Source organism: Podarcis pityusensis (genome assembly GCF_964106645.2).
Source record: "Podarcis pityusensis genome assembly, chromosome: 1".
Classification (NCBI taxonomy): domain Eukaryota; kingdom Metazoa; phylum Chordata; class Lepidosauria; order Squamata; family Lacertidae; genus Podarcis; species Podarcis pityusensis.
The window spans coordinates 76,702,207-76,725,341 of NC_138028.1; the positions used below are offsets into that span (position 1 = coordinate 76,702,207).

The 23,135-nt window shown below is 42.8% G+C and overlaps 1 protein-coding gene across 1 annotated transcript in view; it reads right to left on the reverse strand.

Moving 5' to 3' along the window:
* Positions 1-23,135, reverse strand: part of MUC2 (mucin 2, oligomeric mucus/gel-forming) — a 73,121-nt gene that overhangs the window by 40,560 nt on the left and 9,426 nt on the right. The window contains exons 11-29 of the mRNA XM_080981895.1: positions 21,159-21,228; positions 20,558-20,695; positions 19,914-20,078; positions 19,226-19,320; positions 11,589-11,715; positions 10,445-10,697; positions 9,676-9,728; positions 9,068-9,168; positions 8,100-8,251; positions 7,773-7,911; positions 7,052-7,162; positions 6,613-6,795; positions 6,015-6,254; positions 5,074-5,230; positions 3,137-3,265; positions 2,555-2,702; positions 2,000-2,043; positions 437-640; positions 167-202 (exon numbers count right to left, since the gene is read on the reverse strand). Coding sequence (XP_080838021.1) covers positions 167-202; positions 437-640; positions 2,000-2,043; positions 2,555-2,702; positions 3,137-3,265; positions 5,074-5,230; positions 6,015-6,254; positions 6,613-6,795; positions 7,052-7,162; positions 7,773-7,911; positions 8,100-8,251; positions 9,068-9,168; positions 9,676-9,728; positions 10,445-10,697; positions 11,589-11,715; positions 19,226-19,320; positions 19,914-20,078; positions 20,558-20,695; positions 21,159-21,228 — 2,545 coding nt within the window. The remainder of the gene's footprint in view (positions 1-166; positions 203-436; positions 641-1,999; positions 2,044-2,554; positions 2,703-3,136; positions 3,266-5,073; positions 5,231-6,014; positions 6,255-6,612; positions 6,796-7,051; positions 7,163-7,772; positions 7,912-8,099; positions 8,252-9,067; positions 9,169-9,675; positions 9,729-10,444; positions 10,698-11,588; positions 11,716-19,225; positions 19,321-19,913; positions 20,079-20,557; positions 20,696-21,158; positions 21,229-23,135) is intronic.

Here is a 23,135-nt window from a genome sequence, read left to right on the forward strand (position 1 = left end):
AGTATTTTCTGCCCTGGCTGGCAGTGACTCTTTTGGGCCTCACACAAAAGTCTTTGTCCTAGTTCTTAAATGGATCCAGGGACTGAACCTGATTCTTGAGTCATGCAAAGCACATAGTCTACCACTGGACTATGGGCTTATCCCCAACTTCTTTAACAACACTTACTTGTTGAAGAGAGTGTAGTGGAGGTTGTAGTGGGAGCTGAAACAGGAGAGAGAAAAATAGGATGAGAATCTTACTTTGCAATCTTACAAGTTTTGGATAAGATTATAGATTTGACATAGAGAAGGTTTCATATCATGTTGAGAGCATCAGCCTTCATTAAAGCCATTTAGCTACACATGGAGGTATAAAACAAACTTGATGTTAAGTGCAATTTTCTCTAGTAAGATAGTTAACCAATGTACATTACTATTAACAATGCTGCAAGCTTACTTGTGGTAGTAGTAGTGGTGGTTGTGGGAGAAGGAGTAGTTGAAAGAGTAGTTGTGGGAGGGGCAGTTGTACTGCAGGGTCTCATGTCTTCAACTACCCAAGTGCCATTGATTGTGCATTTTATGTCGAAACAAAAAGATCCATTTCTCTCATTTATTATTATTTCTCCTTCTTCGTATTCTTTACCATCATATATGCAGCAACCTAAAGGAAGGAAAGCAGTGTGTTTAAGTTGTTCTGCTTGAATCATAATGAAAAAACAGCCAATCAAAATGTAAATGAAATAACCCGGAGTGGAAATACTGTGTTATTCCATAGGAATGTTAACTGCAGGTAAACACTGTTTATCTAAGCTGCTGATATTTGGAATATTATAAAGATGTTTTTATGTGCTTCTGCTTAGAAGGAAGTCCATTGAAACTTATGGGACCTACTCCCAAGTAAGTGTGCTTAGGCTCAAGGTGTTAGAAAGTTGAATAAATCTGTTAAGTGAGATGCATGAACTTAAGCCTCATTCATATTTGCAGCAAGCATGAAGGAAAGTTTAACTGGTTCCCTGTGGTGAGATCTCTCACCATTGTGACAGATATATGCATATTGGAATTACATGGACTATTGATGTGGGTTCTTCCTGTATGGTCTCATTCTCAGCCAGGCAGAGGCCGCATGGATGTACACACCTGCTTAATTTCCACCATCAGCTGTTTCCCACAATAGGATAGGCTTCTTGCCACTGGGAAATGTGGCCTTAGTAAGAATACAACTAAAATGCAGGGATATTAAAATGGCCCACCATGTGCTGTAGGATAATTGCATCAGCAGAGCAATCCAAAGTCCCAGCCAGGTACAGTGGATTGTGCTGGTCAGGGCAGAAGGTAGTCCCCCCCCCCTTTTTGCTGTGCCAGCTCTGGACTGGTGAAGCTGAGGAGCCTGAAGGGCTTTGGATCCTGTGGATGCAAAGCCTGCAGTGATCCACCCCACCCCGTAATGCCTCATTTCAGGGTTTTCCACTGGCTACTGCTGGCAGTAGTTCCCCATCCACCATGGCAGAACTTGGATCCTCCACCATGGCAGAGTCCCACCATCAGCAGTGGAGAGGAAGTAATGAGTAATCCTAACCCACCAGCCATCAACATCAGGGTGGTAGCAGTAGAGTTCTGCCCTAAGGCTAAGAAGTCATTTACTTGGTGGTAACCTCCATTGAACTCAACAGGGCCTTACTTTTAAGTAAACATGTATAGAATGCATTTTAAAGTAAGATGGGCATTACGATCTGTGACAAGTTATAAGATGAAATAAGTGCCTTATAAATAAAAACAAAATACAGGCTTACAGAAAAATGTTTAGCCACCCCTTAGCTACTACCCTTCTTTGTGGAACAACTGCAAAGTGGGAAAAGATTGTCCTTTTATTATTGTTATTTTTCAATGATAATTTTAAAAAGAATACAGTGAGCAGGGGACTCATTTGAAATCATTGTTCAGTCCCCCAGAGAAATGTATGGGAGAAAGTGTATGGTACTATTTTGCTTTCTGAATGGAAAAACAGCAAGATGAAATATACCTCTTCGGGGTTCACATTTCGTTTCTCCAGCATAAACACAGAAACTGAAATTTAAAAAGAAGTTTTTCAGAAATGAAATACTTGAAGATTTGTATATTTGTTTGTTTTGTACTTCTGTTCTGTAAATGCTCGGGCTATAATTGCTCCTGCATTGTAACACTATAAATTCATTTAAAATAATATTTAAATGCATATCATTAGCAACAATATTTAACAAGGCAGAAAATACAGTAATCTCTATATCCTCCTAAAGAGGCATATTTTTGTTAGTCACCCAGAAGGTTGCAAATAAAGTTGGCCAGGTGTACTTTGTCTGGGGTGGGAATTCTGAGAGAGGATCTCTGCCCAAGGAAGGGGGGAAATCCAACCTACTCTTGGACACCATGGACAATTTCATTTTAGACTTTCATAAGAAATAGTTTCCTATTCAGAACAGCACTCTCATTCATGAAAAAGGCTAGTGTGTCAGACCAAGAAACCAGCAATTTAAATATCAACACATGTACATATGTTTCCCTGCCACTGTTAGTCCATCAGCTCTCCATTCTCACATACCAATTTGTACACAGATCATCTGTGGGTATAGACTGTCCAGGTCTATAGTAAACACCATTAATATAGCAGCCACACATATCACTTGTCCCACATGTGTTGGTCTCTTCAATGTAGATAGGATTATCCGGAGGACATCGTGGGTAGCAACCTAGAACCCACAAAAATGAGATTCGTAAAATTACATTGCAGCAATGAACTTGACATAGTAGCAAAATTTGCATGCGAAAAGGGGAGCCAACTGGTGCCTTCCAGATGTTGCAGAACTACAACCATCCCTGGCATTTGCCATGCTGGCTGGGACTGAGGGGACTTGGAGTCCAGCAACATCTGAAGGGTCACAGGGTCGCCATCCCTGGGATATGGGAGGCAGTCCTAGGCTTGTGGTGTCTCAGTGTCTCTTTATAGGCTGTAAACATGTTCTGCAAAACCTGTTTATACACAGTTTCAGAGAGGCATCTAATGCATTAAGCAGGGAATGGGAGATGGGGGAAGTTGCTTTGGCCCAGTGGGTGAACTGTATTCCAAACTGCACTAACTAGAGTCTTAAAGACCAAAAGCTACTGGTAACTGGCAGTTTCTTACCTTCCAGATATGGCATTGAAAAGTTGGTGCTGACTTCATTAAGGATCTTGCAGGTAACAATGTCACTTCCGCAAGGCTCATAGTGCCATTCACATATATCTGTAGGATTCCAGTACTCACAGAAGATTGCTATCGGAACAAAAGATAGATAGTTGTCATAAAAACAAGTCACAGAAGTATATTTGCACATAGGTCACTTAACCCATAGCTGTCAACATTTCCCTTTTTTAAAGGGAAATTCCCATATTCTGGATAGGATTCCTCAAAAGAAAAGGGAAAAGTTGACAGCTATGCTTAGCGTGCAACCATTTCTATCACCTATGGAACTGAAATCCCCCTTCACTCTGGTTTAACATAGAACATAGACTTATTTAGACACCTCCCTCTATGGGATTGCTATCCTATGGAGAGGGAGAGGAAGGCTGTGCCCACTGGACCCACCCCTACCACCACTCCTCCTGCCAATCTTGGCCACCTGCCATCCATGAATTGGGAAGGATGTCTGTAAAGAGGAACTTGCTATACACAAACAGGATCTCCCTGGGATTGGGAGCCTTTGCTCCCTGTGAATGGGGCCATCATTGACTCCCACTGGAGGCAGCGTTAGCCACCAACATAGATGACTTTAAAAGAGGATTGGAAAGATACATTGGGTAAGGGCTACTAGCCATGATGGCTACACTCTGCGTCAACATTTGGAGCTGTATGCCTCTGAATACCAGTTGTTGGAAACAACAGGAGGAATGACTGCTCTTGTGCTTGGGCCCTGCTTGCAGGTTTGCCATAGGCATCTGGTTGGCCACTGATGGAACAAGATGCTGGCCTGATCTAGCAGATTTTACTTATGTTCTTGCATGATCAAGGCTACGAATCATGAGAAGAGCCTACATGCATACCCCGAATATTTCCCCCTAATACAAAGCCAGTGAAGACAGTAATGGTGGCTAGGTTGTCCCTTGTCGAGGGTGCAGGGCCAGGAGTCTCTCCACTTTGGCTCGGAGTGGCTAAGAGTCTTTTTGCCCATTTGCGTGCTCACTGGGCCACTGCTCTGCTGCCCTGGGCAGCCAGGCAAGAGGCCCAGGCTCCTCTGGGTGTCTCAGCAAAGGAATCTGGTCACTAACATGGGCTATTGCAGCAGCCCTGCAGACTCCCTTCCCCAGTTGGCTGGCAGTGCTATTAGAGGGTGAGTAGAGCATCCAGCAGGGCTTGGAGGAAAGAAAGATGGAGCGAGCAAACAAGAGTTGCAGGAGGAGGAAAAAAGAAGGAAGGGAGGAAGGAAGGAGACAGAAGAGAAAGGAGCGAGCAGAGGAAGGGAACAAGGCAGGAAGGCAAATAGACAGAGCAAGGTGGAGGGGAAGGGGAAGTAGAGCAGAGCAGACCCAACCCGATAGCCACAGAGTAAGTCACTGACAGAGTGCAAAAGGTGCCAAAAAACTCTTTTTTAAAAAAAGCTTCTGGTCCATTGCCTCTCCTGGCTTTGGAGGCACCAATATAACTCCTTTCCAAGTGTGCAAGGGAGCCTAGGTGTGCCTTTGACAGTGTGCCCAGCCCCAGTCTTGCATCATCATCACAGTGTGGAGGCATCCTGTTTTTCTGTGAATTAATGGACCCCCCCCCCCCGGGATTCTTTAGATATAGTGTTTCCTGTTGGAGAACAGCTAGTATGACCAACTGACCTACTGAGAAGTGAATTTTATTTGGAGGCACATGTAAAACATATCACAAAAGAACTCACATTAGAAGCCTGTTGGTATCACATGAAATGGCTATGGGAGGAGACATTTGTACATGTCAAAATATACAGGGTGGGGCTTAGGGTTATAAAAACCAGTGCATCTAGAATTTTGGTCACTGAAAGGTATTAAGCCACTGTTTCTGGGTCATCATCTCTTTTGAATTTTATGCATGCATGAGAAATATTTTATCACAAAACTCACGGCATATGTCAGGAGTTCTCCAGTAGATACAAGCTCCAGCTTTGAGGCATTCTTGTGCATAGACAGCCACTGCAGTACAGAAGCACTCACAGTCGCCTCCAGAGTCACAGGCACAAGCATCATGTACGCAAGCTTCATAGTACTGATCTGGAGCCACCTATTAGGGAGTCACAGAATCACACAGCAAGGGTATTTCAATGGATCAACTACTGTATTTCTGCCATCCAATACCAGGGTGCCTAACTCACCACCATCTTTGATAATGATTCCCCTTAGTTGCCAATGTTTTTGGATGTTGCTGTAGATGTACACAGCACATCCATGCCACAGTAGTATCCATCCCATTACACATCACAGCACTTCAACAAGGCATCAAGAATCTATGGCACATTTTACTTCCGTGAGATATTTTATCAATTCCAATTTCAGACTTTTAAGCTAGTAACATTCTGGATAGCAACAACAAATATTTGGTTTTCGGTGAAGATAATTCAGATGAATTTATGTGTTTTCATTTCAAACAGTACCTGCAGAGAGTTCTGGAGAGAGAAATGGGAGCTCCATACCAACTCAAGACATGTCTAACCATGACATTTCCTTCTCTTTTTCTTGAGTTTATCCTAAGTCACATTCTCATTGGATAACATCTCTTTACAGTTAAAGTTGAAAACCACTCCACTATCCAGTTTGGAATGGAATGGGTGCTACTAAGTTAGAAATTGTCTGCAGGATATTATAGATTCATCTGATGTTGTATGTCAAGACCTTTAAAATCCATTGCACTACTGACGATCCCCCATGGTTTGCTAGGTATTTTATGTAAACTGCTTAAAGATCTTTTTATTTTTATTCTCCATATGCTCACATATGGCAATAGCTTGTTCTTTCCCCCAAGACTAGTATAGCCCAGCTTGTCCAAGTGATGAAGCAACAATACTAACTTTTGAATGACATTCTTCAAACACAACACTTTTGATGAGGCTGCATTCTTTCTCTGCCCAGGATTTGCGATGAGGTTTCTTTTCACAGGGCTCAGGGTCTACATCAACATCAGGGCATGCAGTATCCTTTTTCCATGAATTTCCAAATATCAGTGCATTATTTTCTTGGACCATGTCCCTTGCAGTGAAGTCATTACTGGCCTTGCCATCAAAGTTGCCGCATAAGCCACAGACTTTTCCCTAGGGAGAGGAAAGGTCAATACCTTAGGACTGGAAAAGATTTGCAATGGCTTAAAGTTAGCAGGAATTTTATTGTGATGTATATTACTTTGATTGTTTTGCCATTTGTTTTAGCATTACTAATTATGGATACTGTTGAGTTGGTGGGAGCAATGCCAGACCTTGGGGTCTCAAATTCCAGTGGCGCCTTGTGTGATGCCACAGTTGGGGCCCCCTAATGTCTCTTGCGCCCCATTCTATTAATGATGCAGTAAGGCACACATGCTACCACAAGCAATAAAACATCTTTTTTGTTGCATGTATCTATTAATAACAAATTTTCCATGGCATTAAAGGAATATGTTCAAGAATTACTCACTTTAAGATAGGGTGCCAGCTTGATGAAAATAGTAGTCTTCCTGTCCCAGATAAGAATAACACCATTGCTGGTTTCTATTACAATGTACAGCCCGACTGGCTCACGAATCCAGTAAGTCACAGTGCTAGTAGTATTCATCTCAATTGTTTCTATTTGTTTATCTTCCAACTTTATTTCAGTGCTCTAAAAAGACAGATGTGTAACAGAAGCCCCATAACAAAAACAGACATTAGCATGTTAACCTGATACCCTCAGCTCCCCTAGAGTCAGTCTGGCTCTTTTAAACTGGATATCATGACACCAGTTCTCAAAAGTAAGGAGCCTCATTTGACTAAGAACTCAACGAATTGCCTGCACCTCCCCACGGCAACCTGATTTGATTATTTGCAGGCGCAGACCAAGCGCTTTCAGGCTTGTTCTCATCTATGTTCATACCTACCCCAAGGAAAACTTTAATGGCCTTGGAACAGGTGACTCCAGTGGTTCCACATGGGACATTCTCTGTGATGACACTAAATGTTCCCTCCAAATTGCTGTTTCCACAGTAATCCTAATGAAGGTGCAAGAGGGAAAGATGAACAAAACTAAGAAAAACCAAAACCAGGATACTTTGATTTTCTTTTGTGTTTTAAAAAGCTGCTAAAGCGGCACTGCATATTTGTATTGGTAGCAAACTTAATATATTTTCAAATTTAACAGTCCTCTGTGGTTCAGAGGGCACTTAATTCCTCAACACATTTGCAAAACGCAACAACCGAATGAACTGGAGAAAACAAGGCTTAAAAACTAGCAAATTCTGTTTGGATGAGTGTAAACTATTTCAGCACATATTAAGCAGCCTGGAGACACCCATACATTAAATCTTCTCCAGAAGGTTGGGGGAAAACCCAGAATTGATTTTTTGGGGGGTGGGGAGCAGAGAGGAAGGGGGTAGTTCTATTGCATAACTAGAAGTCCTGGAGCTAATGGAACCACCTTGTTAGATACTACCATTTGAAATGATCTTAACAGAACCATTGATTACTCCACGAAGTAAGAAAATTTCACAAGATGAGATGTTGAGGAATGCCTGAGAAGCCAAATAGATAGGAGATATACACACACACACACACACACAATTCAAAACAGTATAAAATTGCATGAGTATAGCTGAACATTACCTGAGTAGCCACATATTCACAGTTGCCATCAAAGTCATAGAATTTTCCATCAAACGTGATGTAATGGCCACTCCCATAAATGGTACATGTCCCAAAGCATGAATTGGTGGTGCACTTCCAGCTTCCTCTTTGACAAGTACTGGAGAGTACCAAAACAATTAAAGAAATTGTGTAAGGCTTAGTCTCTGTGTCCGAGCATTGCTTTTGAAGTACTGGGTAAATGATGTAGCTGAGAAAACATGCAGTCCACCCTGTACACTCTGTTTGCATAGTAGTATATTCATACATTGCTATGACTACAATAAGTGACAGTGAAAAAGATCCTACCATGTGTTGCAGTCCACATTTACTGTTTCTCCAGGGGAGTAAAAAACTTTGTTATGAATGCATGGGCAGTCCTGTTCTTGGACACAGTTCCCTCTGCCATCATCTATCAATCCATCAAGGCACACACATCCTGAAACACACTCTGTCTGGAACTGTGAGGAGCAAGAAGAACATTGTGTTCACATTTTATGATAAGGTCAATCAGAATTCATGGGCCTTGCATTTGATAAGTTCATAAAGCCAAATTGGACTCGGGATTACCATTCAAAGTTTACCAAATTTCTATTTGCAAGGTAAGGTAAAACCTCAATTTAATTTGTTCAGAAACTTGGGTGTGTTTAAAATAAAGTTGGTCTACAAAACAGAGGCACTTTGGGAGACTTTTAGATTTGGGTTACTTTAATAATTTTTCCAGAAGGTGGCCTTATCCTTTAAATACAAGACTGTCAATGGTTTGTTTCTTTTTCTTTTGACAAAAAGCAAACAAATAAAAACCCTTGCTACCACTTCAAACCATGACTTGGTTGCTTTCAGCAGTGTGGTCAACTCCCTGGAATAGAGCGCCCCTAGGAGAGATGTTACATTGCGAAAAAATAGCATAATTTGGTGGGGAAATTATTTTCAGGGGAAAATATAGTTGCCCCCATTGGTTGGTGGCAGAGAGATTTCTATTGTTGGATACCAATATAGCATTTATTTATTTATTTTAAATGAAAGGTGGAACTTATTTAAATGAAATGAAAATGTTAATAAAGTTAAAAACAATCAGAACCAATGAAGGCAAACTGGTGGTAGAAATGTGCAGGTATTTGCTTCTGCAAGTTGCAGTCCTTTTGCTAGGAAATGCCCCACAGTCTCAAGGAGATTTCCTAAAGACACCTAGAGTACAGCTTCTTTGTTAATTACATCACTTGAGGAACAAGAGAATGAGGACATTAGGGTGTCGTCAAAATGCAATGAAAGTGTACCTGATCGTTTCCCAGTGTTTGGCAGCTAAGATGTACTGGTGTTTGGGAAGACCAACTGTCAAAGTTGTTGCAGTCAAAATATGTCATGTTGGGTGAACAGTCTGTAAAATAAAATATAGAACACTGACAATATTATCTTGGATCCATGTTGATAATCAACAAGAGCTGTATATAAGTTTTTTATTTTTATATATAAAATTAAACAAAAAGGGGCCCAACAGACATCCCTGTTTTGTACTAGGAAGCATGTCTATAAATAAAGGTTTTTAATTAAAATCAGTAGTCTCTTATCAATACTTTACATTGAGCAACTTAAACAAAGCAATTTAAACAAATCAAAGGCTGAGGATATGTCTATGAAAACTATATAAATATGTGGATTTAGAGGGGAAATTCTGATACATTTTAGGAGGAATCAAACTATATCATGTCAGCTTGAAAAAATATAATTATTAATTGCATTTTTATTAATTATTTTCACACAAAAATGGCTCATATTCTTAAGCACAACTTCAAAACAATTGCTTTCTTAAGCACAACTTCAAAATCATACAGATGATAACTCAAACTGGAAAAAGTCATAATGTAACATGAAATTGTACACCTACGTTCAGGGGTTACGTCCACTGGCACACAATGAAATCTTCCATGTCTGCAAACACTAGAATGGAATACACAACAGGAGAAAAATGGTAAGCCAGATATTTGAGCTTATAAGTGATTCCCAGTTTATACAGTGCTACTAACAAAAACTAAAGATCTGCTGCAAAAATTTAAGAGTACCATTTCTGCTAAACATTACTTGAACACCATGGGTGCCCTACTGACAATGCATAAAACAAAGTAAGAGCAAGTGCCAAAGACAAAATGTCAGTTTCTTAATAAGATTTGACAAGATATGTTTAAGCTGAGACATATAGTTTCGAGGGGAATATGGAGGAACCTTTGGATTACGCATTAAATACTGGGGGGCAGGTGTTGTGTACACTTATATTGCTGACTTCTCAAGTAATCTCAAGAATTCACAGTGCAATATTTCAGCACCTCTTTGTCCTTTGAACACTATGCCTGGTGAACAACATAGATGTCTAAAGTTTCTTAAAAACTAGTCACTCCACAATGCATTCTGATGCTTGTATTTCTCATGTTGATTTGGAAGTGAGATCCTCTTCTGAATTAGTATCACAAACCTCTAAATTGTCTTATGGTTAATGAAGAGAATGCTCATACACAGCCAACGTAATCCCAAGATTCCCCATCCCATTCCACCTGCAAACATTGTAGGATTGCAACTAAAAGAGAGCAGTTCCTGGTACTGTACTGAACGTTGAGCTTCCCACCTAATGAGAAAGACCACAAACTGTTGTGTTAACATACCAGCGCTCATCCTGTTTCATTATAACGTAGCCGGGATTTATGGGCACACCCTTGTAATAGCACGGGCACTGAGCAATTGGCACACATTTGCCACTGTCATCCATATAGGAATTATCAGGGCAGCCACAGCCATCTACTGGAGTAAAGCCTTCCAAGCAGTACTTATGACCATCAGAAAGAGAGCGGCAAGTTTGCTGGCAAGTCAGATTGTAACGGAAGACTTGGCTGGCTTGGCAAGAGGATTCTTCTTTGTCTGAATGAAGGGGAGAAAGTGACAAAAAGTCAGAATGGATAGAATATATTCTGCTCACCATTCCTAAATATATTCCTGCTCACCATTCCTAAGCCATTCAGTGCATGCTGTCTGTATTCTACTTCTGTTAAGACCCCTATGAAGAAATGTTGTCATGCTTGGGTGAAACTAAACACTTATGAGGTAGCAATTAAGACAATGAGAGGGGGAAACTATTATTGTCTAGCTCACAGATGGAGAACCTTTTTCATCTCAAAGGCCACATGACCTTCCGTGCAACCTTCTGGGGGCCAGTGGTAGGCAGCGCCAGAGGTAAAAGTGGGTGGACCAACAAATGCAAATGTTTTCTTTGTACGGTACTCTAGCTTGTACACACACCCTTCTCTACCCTCCATCCTCCATCCAGGCAAGCAAAAAAGCATTATTAAGGATACATCACAGTCACGCAAAAACACTCAATAAATATGCAAAACAGAGCCAGGAGGAGAGTGTGGTATGGGGAGAGTTGTGAGGCCCAGGCCCTGGGGTTCCCTATTCCTGGTCTAGCTGAAAGGTTAAATGGCAGGAAGTAATAAATGACTTAGCATTGCCTCATTAAGTCATCCTGCAGGCACCCCAGTATCCCAAATGGAATTGTCCAGTACTTCTACATTCATTGTATCCGTCCACAAGTATTACTGTGCCAATGTAAACAACATACATGGGTGCTTCCCTTCAACTTCAACGAAACATTTTGCATCTTACAAAAACCATATATTTTGATGAATGGGGTATGCTACGTTCGTTGATATTAACTACATTCTAGTCTCAAAACATTACAGTTAGCACACAGTTATTCAAAAGGTTTTGCTCCATTTTGTTCAAGGCAAGGGTGGGGATATAGGCACTTACTGCAAACATTCTTTCTCCAGCCCCATAACATGACCCCTTTGAAGGCACAGGCTCTTGCGTATGATGATAGGGCAGCACACATACATTCTTCGTTGGCATTACAATTGCAGGTATCATATTTGCAGCGCTGGGCAAGGGGAGGGGGAGAAAGCCAGTAAACATTCAAGTAGTAAAGGGAGATGGGAAAAGGTTTCTCTCAATATTTTCTGTGCTTAGAACTCTGTACCTAAGAAAGGTTGCTCTCAAATACTATCTGCAGTAAATTCCTGTGCTAATCCTGTGCTAATCTTACTTCTGCAAATTTTGGCCAGACAGTTAGCACACCGCCAGTGACTGCTTGCAAAATTTGGCTGACAGGTCAAAAGTTCGTTTCCTGCCTAGCCAGCTAGCAAGAAACCGCTGCTGTTAGCAATAACTAACCAGACCTACTAAATTTGGCTGGCGGGTCAAAAGTGCAGATTTAACCAGGCCTGCTAAAGAGGCCCCTTTTCCTGTCTTATGCTTACTAATGCAAAGATGAGAAAAGACACGTGTACGAAGGAAAGGGGAGGAATGTTTAGCAAGCAATAAAATGTGTTTAGCAAGCAAAATAGAAAGACAGGAATGTTTAGCAAGCAATAAAATGTGTTTAGCAAGCAATATAGATGTGCCACGTAAGGGAATAATTTGAGAAGGTATGGGAGGGGGGAAAAGTGCTCAGAGAGTATAAGAAAGTTTGCTGAAGTGTCTTGCTTTACAGCCAGTATATTTTCAGGAGCTATCCAACTGGTTGTCTCTGTGTACAGATATTGTCTCTGTGCACAGATTTCAATAAACTTTTTCTCCAAAGAAGATTTTGCTTTCCTGGTACTTTTGTTCCCTCCAAGGTCCGGGGATGGCGTGGCTGATGGATCCCTAGGTAAATAAGGCTTCATTTCTTTGGGGGCTCGTCCGGGATAAGCCCTCTCCCCAATACGGACCGGAGGGCCAGGCTCAACCAAGGTGAACAGCTCAGCAGCGTTTGCAGGCTTCCGTGCGCACCCCACCTGTTTCGTGGGGGGAGCCAGCCACACTGTTCTGGAGTGGAGACATCTTGTTGAGGGAGAAAAACAAAGAGGACGGCGCCGAGGGGACAGGTCCGCAGCGGAAAAAGGTAAGCCCAAGGGAAAGGGCGTGGGCCCCCAAGGAAAAGGGGGGCGAGGTCTGATCAGCCTCACCTGGTTGGGCAGTAGAGTGCCAGCCACCAGGAATAAGGGGATTGGTTGCGCAGTAGAGTGCCAGCCACCAGGAATAAGGGGATTGGTTGTGCAGTAGAGTGCCACCAGCAAAAAAATTTTTGGAACAGAAGAAGGAGGGAAAATTATTTTGGTGTGTTTTGTGTATTGCATGCTGAAATTATTTTGGTGTGTTTAGTGTGTTACATGTTGAAATTATATTGGTGTGTTTTGTATGTTGTATGTTGCATGTCAAGATATTCTAGTGGCTGAATTGTCAAGTGTGGGCCAGGGCTTAGTGTCCCCTTGGCCGAGCGATTGTAGGTCTGTTGTGTGTGAAGTATCTGGAAGAAATGGGTTCTGGCCAAAGTAAAAGTACCCCTTTGAAATGCTTTTGGGGATTCAAGCTGATGAGAGGGGAGGATGAGGACATTGTGTAAATTAGATTGGCCCACCCCAAAATAACAAATTGGCCGTCCATCAGGACCCTTGATTTGCAACTCATTAATCCATTATATCAGAACATTTTGAATGTCCACCCTGATCAAATCCCCTACATTTCCACATGGAAGACCAATGTGGAACAGAACCCCCCCCCCTCCTGGCTGAAGTCATGCTGCCAAAAAGTCTCAGGCAGCCGTATCTGCTCAGTCAGGAAGACAGGAGGACAACCCCCCAGTCCTCCAGGATTCAGAGAGGGAAGAAGATAAAAGTTTTGATGCCCCACCACCTCATGCCCCGGCAACAGCCCTGGCACCACCCCCGCCACAGGGAACAGATGGCCCAGCCCCCAATCCCGTGGACAATGCATTGGTAGACCTGGGCGAGGATGGAGAAAGGGAGGAACGAGAAGAGGATGGTGAGGATGAGGAATTTGTAAAAAGATTAGTTAAGTTGATAGGTGATAATAAGAACAGGCAGAACGTTTGAGAAAGTATGTGGAACCTTATGCAGGATAAGTGGACGTCAGTCCCCATATGTTAAAAACAGCGGGATGTGTAGGGGAACAGAGAAGAAAGTGGCAGAAAGAGTGGGGAAGGCAGTGAAAAGAGTGACCCTCCATAGGGCACATAAAACACAGGAGGAGGGCGCGGCCAGAGTGATGCCTCTCCATAGAGTGTATGACCCTCCAGCCCCCACGGGACCTAACGGGGTGGTGCCCAATAGAACTTATACAGTTCAACATGTCCCCTTCTCTAGTGCAGATGTTTGTAATTGGAAGAACCAAAACCCTTCATTTGAAGAAAACCCTGCCAAAATCATTAAGCTGTTTGAGGGAATTTTTTTTAAAACATACAACCCCACTTTTTATGATGTGCAATATTTGATGGATGCCCTGCTAGCTACAGAGGAGGATAGGCGAATTCATGCTGAAGCCCGGGCACACATGAGAGCGCAGGGGGCAGGAGATCAAGCTGTTGCAACAGGATATCCTGAAACTACACTGAATTGGGATTATCAGACCATTGAAGGGCAAAATACCCTCACCACTTATCGCCAGAATGTCTTAAATGGCATGAGGAGGGCAGCCAGAAAACTCACCAACTTTGTGGAGGCCAGAGAAATAGTGCAAGGAACAGAGGAGGCCCCTGGAGCCTACTTAAAGAAGCTGAAGGAAGCCTACCGCCAGTATATCCATGCCCCTATCATAAAAACTGCCTTTGTAGCCCAAGCAGCGCCCGATATTTGCCGAAAAATCCAGATGGGCCACACCCTGAAATGGATGTTAGAAAATAGCCCAAACCACTTATAATCAGAGAGAGGAAGAGGCCCAGAAGAAAAAAGGAGAAGTACCAGGCAAAGAAGTTGATGGCCCTGAAGACGGGAGGTCCACCGTTAGAAGAAGAAGAGGAGGGCGAGGCCGCTTAGGAAAGAGTCAGCGTGCCATCTGCCGAAAGGCACCTATTTCCTCTCCCAGGCTAAAATGAGGAAATGTCAGATGCTACTACATCCGCGTTAGAAATTCCAAGTCACCACAACCCTCAACCCAGCTGCCCTATTACCGGTAGGAGTAGGTGAGGAGCCCACGCATGATTGCATTGAAGTAATGGATGAGGTGTATTCTAGCAGGCCTGACCTTAAAGATGAAGCAGACCCCCAGTGGCCATCATGGTTTATGGATGGAAGCAGCTTCATTGAGGCTGGACACTGGAAGGCAGGTTATGCAGTGGTAGCCCTGGAAGACCAGGTGATCGAAGCAAAGTCACTCCCGCCTGGAACATCGGCCCAGCTGGCAGAGCTAACTGCGCTTACCAGAGCCCTGAGCCTGGCAAAGGGACAGAAGATAAACATTTATACAGATTCTAAGTATGCATTCCTGACTTTACATGCCCATGGAGCCTTATGGAAAGAAAGAGGTTTGCTTACCTCCAGAGGAAGCCAGGTGGCCCACCCACAAGCCTTGTTGAACCTTCTGGATGCTGTATGGGAGCCCGAGGCAGTGGCAGTTATCCATTGTTATGGACACAAGACTGGACCAGGAGAAGTGGCCAGAGGAAACCGATTGGCAGACAGAGTGGCCAAGGAAGCAGCCCAAGAACTGGCCCCCGCCTCGGTTATTGGAGCACTGGTCCCAGAAGAGATTTTAAGCACCACTGACAAGCCAGCTTATACGAAGCAGGAAAGGGACACTGCAGACGCTCAGGAGCTGACATTGTCCAAAGAAGGATGGTACCTTACCCCTGATGACAGGATATGGATTCCAGAGTCCCTTTCTCGGCAGGTTACTCAGAGATACCATGATTCAACCCACATAGGACCAGATGCTACAACCAAGCAGCTGGAGAAATGCTTCTATATAGCCCACCTCTACCAACTGGCAGCCCAGATTTCCAGGAAATGCCTGCTGTGTCAAAAGAATAATCCCAGAGCCGGACCACTGGCTCCCCCAGGGATTCAGCATAGTGGAACTGCACCTATGGAAGATCTTGTCGTGGACTTTACTGAATTACCCCGTTGTGGACTACACCGCTACCTGCTGGTGGCAGTGTGCACCTACACCGGATGGGCCGAAGCATGGCCAACAAAGACTGAAAAGGCATTTGAAGTAACCAGGTGCCTGCTTAGGGAAATCATCCCTCGCTATGGATTGCCAAGGTCCATAGGATCTGACAATGGACCAGCATTTGTTCATGCAGTCCTACAGGGACTGGCAAAAGCGCTCCAGATCAACTGGAAGCTGCATACTGCTTATAGACCCCAGAGTTCTGGAAAGGTAGAGAGAATGAACAGGACTCTAAAGAATCAGCTGTCCAAGCTGACACAGGAAACCGGGTCTAATTGGGTGACCATGTTGCCCTTGGCATTACTCAGGGTCCGCAGTCTCCCGTCAAAGCGAACCCACCTGTCACCCTTTGAAATTGTGCTTGGGAGACCGGTCCCATATGTCAGAATGTTGTCCCCACATGCTGGTCAGGATATGCAATTGAATAATTAAGTCCAGATATTCTTCCGAGTTTTCTTTTGTCTCGACAGGTGGACCCAGGCTCGCAACCCCTGTGTGTTGGCTGCATCAGTTCGAGCCAGGTGATGAAGTGTGGGTAAACGATTGGGCACGGACGCAGCTACAACCGTGCTGGAACCTTATACCGTCCTGCTCTCCACACCCACCGCCGTGAAATTCTCCGGCATCACCCCTTGGGTCCACCACACCAGAGTGACCACTATAGATTGAACTGTGCAGTAAAATCCGGGTTAACCCCTTCGGCTGACCATCTCCAGACCCTCCGCTGATGACCGCTCTGCTGATATCACACCGGAAGCTGATATCTCAACGCACAGCTGAAGAAATGGATGGGAGGGACGCCCGCGGGCAGCGTCCCCAACGTGAAAACCCGTGCCGGGACTGATCCAGGAAGTCCACCAGGACATTTAATACTTTCATAAGGACTTTCTCTTTTCCTTTTTTTCTGTTATATTCTGTATTGATTTGCTCTATGCCCCACAGCCCTGACCCTACCGAGCCATACCGCCCTTACTGGCCTGCTGGCCTCTGCTACGACTGGTTCGTCTTGCCGGTGGTAAGAGATGGCGTGCTCATTGACTACTGGAAACGGGTTTGATGAGGTTACTATACCAACCTCATCTGATGGACCAGGTTCTAATCTTAATCCAGGCGTTAGATGGGACGGAACCTATCTTAATGCAAGTATTGCAGGGGTGGGAGCCTTAATCAGGTGTGCATTGAAATTGCTAAACAAGTGCCAGTAAGAATTGCCACCCCAAGATTTCAGCTTCCATATGCTCTGGTCAGTAGGGAGGCAGCACGAGAGTTCAATCCACCCAACAGGGTTAGTATGGTGATAGGCCCAATAATGCTTCTATTGCTTTTTTGCTTTTGTATTCCCTGCTTGATGCAATGCTTGCAGAATATGATGGGAAAGATGATGTCTCGCATGATGGGACCTCGCGTGATTGCTGTAATGAGAGAATATAGACCCCTACCCCAGAACGAATCTAAGTAATAGATTGTTCAAAAGAAGAGGAGGGAGTAAAGGGAGATGGGAAAAGGTTTCTCTCAATATTTTCTGTGCTTAGAACTCTGTACCTAAGAAAGGTTGCTCTCAAATACTATCTGCAGTAAATTCCTGTGCTAATCCTGTGCTAATCTTACTTCTGCAAATTTTGGCCAGACAGTTAGCACACCGCCAGTGACTGCTTGCAAAATTTGGCTGACAGGTCAAAAGTTCGTTTCCTGCCTAGCCAGCTAGCAAGAAACCGCTGCTGTTAGCAATAACTAACCAGACCTACTAAATTTGGCTGGCGGGTCAAAAGTGCAGATTTAACCAGGCCTGCTAAAGAGGCCCCTTTTCCTGTCTTATGCTTACTAATGCAAAGATGAGAAAAGACACGTGTACGAAGGAAAGGGGAGGAATGTTTAGCAAGCAATAAAATGTGTTTAGCAAGCAAAATAGAAAGACAGGAATGTTTAGCAAGCAATAAAATGTGTTTAGCAAGCAATATAGATGTGCCACGTAAGGGAATAATTTGAGAAGGTATGGGAGGGGGGAAAAGTGCTCAGAGAGTATAAGAAAGTTTGCTGAAGTGTCTTGCTTTACAGCCAGTATATTTTCAGGAGCTATCCAACTGGTTGTCTCTGTGTACAGATATTGTCTCTGTGCACAGATTTCAATAAACTTTTTCTCCAAAGAAGATTTTGCTTTCCTGGTACTTTTGTTCCCTCCAAGGTCCGGGGATGGCGTGGCTGATGGATCCCTAGGTAAATAAGGCTTCAGTACATTTGTAGGAAGATGAATGAAGAGCTAGTCCTCAACAGTAGCAATGCTACACAATCGTGCCCTGTTCCACAGTTAAAATGAAAGTAAAATGATAAACTGAGAGCTTTTCCTTAGCAATGCCATTTCTTCCTATCCTTCTTCCATTTAAAAATGTTAGTAGTTTTTTCAAGATTGCTTTGTCACATGCTAGAGCGAACTTCTCCTATTATTTTGCTTAATTTGTTAAAAACAATGAATGGGCTGTTTCCCCCACAGCAAGGTGATCCACTTAAAACAGGTAGTGAATCATTCTCAGCCCAAGGGCCACATTCTTTTCTCAGCATGCTTTCAGGGGGTCACATGTCAGTGGTAGGCAAGGCAAAGGCAAAAGTGGGTGGAGCAACTAATGTAAATTTCCCCTTTGTACAGCACTCTCATTTCTACATGCGTACCCTTCTCTGTACCAGACAACACCAGACAAACAAGAGGCATTGTCAGAGTTCAAGGACACATTCTGGCCAGGTAACAACATGGAAGCAGGGTCAGTCATGGCATGTGGCCTGAAGAGAGTTACAAGGGCCAGATAAGGAGGCCTGGGGGCCACATTGGGCATCTGAGCACAAGGTTCTCCACCCCGACCTAAAAGCAGACTGGCTCACCTCCACCATGTTGCCTGTCATCAGGGTTAGAACTATTTGGGGAATCTGGGAACTCCTCTGACCAAGATCCCCCCAAAACTACAACTAGTTCCACACACCCAAGGACTGGCACTTCTTGAATTGCATGAACTTCCCAAAGCAAGCTGTGTTGGTTTTTTTACTGATGTAATTTTTCAAATCAGTTTCTCATGCTGTTGCTATTTTGTTTTGTTTTTTATTTAAAAAAGCTAGAGAATTTTTCTAAAATCTTGAGTGTAGCTAAAAGAGCCCTCTGGCTCATGACTCTCTTCTGGATAACTATTATTTGGCTCTTTTCACAACAATGGGTTTGCTTTAGTTCCCGTATTCCAACTGAAAGGGCTAGAAATTTGGCTGGGTTTGAAACTGGATAATCCATTGTCAGTAATTCTAACCCTCAAGCCCTATGAAAAGCAGCTGGGAAGAAAGCTGCAGAACTTGCTTTACCGCCACTCTTTTCAGTTTATCATAATACCTGAAAGTGAACAACTCCATGTAACAAAACACCAAGCTGCGTGAATAAAGACTCAGAATAATTTGAAAATCCATACCTTATAATAATCTGTTGGATCAATGACTGAGTGACATCTGGCAAAAGGAGTTTCTGTACTTTTCAACAAAGAGCACCAATGTTCAGCATACTTTTCTGGAGAGAAATAAAATATTATTATAAACCATTCACTTCATGTATTTCTATGTAATGCCTATAGCCATACGCTAGAATTCAAATAACTATGCAGTACAATACAGCAAAACAAAATGCATACTGTATGTGTCTGGATGTTTGAACACTATGCAGCTTCTCTGTCATTTAAAGGCAAGTAGCTACCCACATAACTGGGCAACAAAATCGTCTGAGGACTGTACATGCTCAACAGTTTTGTCTTTAAAAGACTATAAAGCACAGTAAACATAAACAGAAGTAATACTATGGATGGAAACTGTAAGCAGGCTTCCATTTTCACAACTATAATAGATAAAATGAGCATTTCTTCTTCATCTCTAGCAGTGTTGTATCCTATTTCTTTAGAAACTTTTTCTTTTGAGACAGTGACATGAAACTTACAGTGTATTCAAAGCCTCGGACCTAGCACAGATTTATACATCACAACTTGCTCTCCCAAGTAATAAAGAAAATTGGCGCCGCCTTCAGATTCAATATTTGACCTGAAAATTGGATATAGATGGCACACAGATATTGAAATCTGTTATTTATTTATGAAAACCACCCATCCTTACCATTCTCAACGCTAAGAGTACAAGGGTGGTCCCAGTTATCCAACTTATCACTGCAGCTGGCTTGTGCTTTCCATGAGTTAGCAAAGGAAGCCCCTGTAGCTTCTATTAATCCACTTGATGTTTTGAAGTCATCTCCTTCTATTCCGTTGTAATTCCCACAAAGACCTATTGATAAAAGCAACAGATGTTGGCTGTGAGTTTCTTTAAAGGCGTGCCTTTCTTTTTTGTAAAATGGGAATAGTGAGCAATTTACTAAGATTTTCTAGAGATAAATTTCCATACATCCAATAAGCACATCACTTCCAATCAGCATGAACATTGTGCATATGTGTATATATACCCCAGCATAATTGAATGCCTTTTGACAACTGTGCTGTTCTCTCCCCCAGCTCTTTTTAGTTCAAATAGCATGCCTGCGGAATTAGTCTAGCATATAATATATTATGTGTGTGTCACGATTTACAATTTATTGCCTTGAGACAATTTGTGGAGATAAAAATGTCTTAATAAATAAAAAAGCGACTAAACAAGTTGTTGTTTTTTGCAGGTAGGTATTTGACCCCATGTATCTTTAATTTTTAAAAAAACACCCCCTTGTTAGTGTTACTATTGGCGGAATCCTCTTCCCTGCAGTTCAGACTTGCCTTGGAGAGTTGCCTGGGCAGTCTGGTCCACAATGACAAAGAGCTGCATAACTGGAACCAGCTGGATCTCCAGCCTGAGGCCTAAGGTCGCCTGCACAATAATGTAGTTTGAAGACGGCTGGAAAACTGTGAAGCTGGCTGAAAAACAAAAGGAAGGCCAAGTTATCAACTGCTTATTGTAATGCACTCATCAAATCAGAGGGGCAAAAACAGTATCCATTGTGTATTATACCAGATTCCCATATCAGATACCTTTGCTGTTATGAAGAACATTGCCATTGGCTGAATAACCAGCCAGGAGAGCAAGAAAGGTTAGGTGTTGGCCTAGAATGGTTTCTCAATGAGGAGAAGAGGAAAGCGGCAGGGAGGGGGGCAGATATGAAAAAGGGAAGGGACAGGGAAGAGTCCCCAGACAAGGACAAGCAATCATTTGGATCATTCCCTGCCAAATAAACCAAGGAGTACATTTTCTCACCCTCCTTTCTAGCATATTTTATTTTGCATTTCGTTTAATCATGCTCCATAACATCTAAGGATTTGTGGAACCATCAATTTAGGCCGTGGGTGGGGTGGGGTGGACGTTGAGGGTTCCTTTCCTCACCTGTTACATGAGGCAAATGAATTTCTATTTCATTCAGTAATACGGTACCATCTGATCTGAAAACTACGACCTGTGTGAAGAGAGAAACAGCCTATGTTAGTGTGACCTCAGGGTCTTAAAGGTGAGGAATGTAATAGAATCATATCATTTTAGAGTTGGAAGGGACCTGGGGGTCATGTTAAATGAACATTAATAATAACGATTGTAATGCCCAGAAGGAACCCACCCTGGAAATTTTGAACATTGACAGTTTTCTTATGTCTGACAACAGGAAGTTGGGTAAGAGCTTAAGCAACCCAAAGAACTAAGCAATGGAACATGTATGTGCGCACACACACACACACACATGAATGCCCCTTCATACACACTTATGCACAATGTTGTGCAAATCCCTATTGGAGAGCACCTTGCACCACAGAACGCTCATTTCTTGGACTGGAAGGCAGTTTCCATAGGCATGAACCTCTGAGGGAACGTTGCAAAACATACTATAACTTCCAGAATATATGGATTAATTATGATGGAATTTATCTGACTTAGATTATTCTGGTTGCTTATTAACCGTCACATTTCCAAACCATCCAAAAATTAGATAAGAAGAATCAAAGCATTGTTTTCTTTTATCAGCAGTTCCTAATTATGTTGTTTTCAGCTTTGTTCTTTCAAGAAAGTACGGTATTAAAATCTCCAGTTTTAAAAGTGATTGTATTTGTAGTCATACATTTTCGGTTTTTGCCAGTTTGCAGCTGCACAGTGGCTGCAATCCTGCACCTGGGTACTCAGTCAAGCAGTGTGTCTCAGCCTACTTCACTCTTCCCCCAAAGCAGATCATGGGGAGTGGGGTCTGCATCCCGCTCTGGCAGGAAGCAGGCAGATCACAGTGGGCATTTGGATGCATATCATGTTCACAAACCAGGGCCAGGGAGAGGCATCCACTCCTTACCAATTCTGAATTATCTCAGTGCCCATAACCCTCCCTGGGTTCTTAATGTAGCCACAGCCAGTTGCTTAGAAACAAAGTAGGTTCTTCTTTATTTTCCAGCTGACCAGATTGACAAATCGGGTTTTGGAGGGCAGATGCCAGCTACTTATGGTTTGGGGACCTGGTGGAGAAAGGAACCCTTTTGGAGTTTGCTTGGATCACACCCCCTTGTGTGTGTCTTGGGGCTGGGGCTGGGGGTCAGTGACTTCAGACCATCTCCAGATGCTGGAAATTATTTGCTAAGAAGTATTTCATAGAACTACACATTCAATGGCTTCCTAAACTGAAGAAAGCTAAACAGGATCAGATTAAATCTGCAGAGCAGGGGGCAGGGAACTTGTGGCTCTCAAAATGTTCCTGGACTGCAGCTCCCATCGTCCTTTGCCACTGAGAACAGGAGTCCGTTGACATTTGGTGGGTCACAGGTAGCACCCATCCCTGCTGTAAAGTCTGCATACTCTTTGGCAATTGGCAGCTAAGCAGTCATGAGTGTACAGCACAGAACTGTGACATGAGGAAATAATGCTGAAAAATCTCTTATCAAATCTTTGGCAAGGATTTCTGGCCAATGGTAGCTTTTAAAATGTTTATAGGGTATATTTTACAAACATATTAAGTATGAAATATGTAAAAGGAAGATATGACAAAATAAATAGAACCTGAAAGTCATGGAAATGTGGGCTTGGATTTAAAGAGGATGTAAAAACACAAACGAGATAAGCAAAGTATATAAAATATAAAAAATGAAATGAGGATTTCTATGTTTGGTTTATTGTTCAATGTAATTCAGACACATGGATCAATGTTCAGAAGTTTAAATGTGAACCAGAACCTCTTGGAGTGGTAAAATTACATATTACATAATCCCCCCCCCCCCCCCGTCATGAAGCTCAGCAAGAAGTATGAACAGAATACAAATGGAATAAGATGTCAATGGAAGGGGAGGGTTGGGAATCTTAGAATATTGTTGACTGGCTATATCTTTGAATTATGAA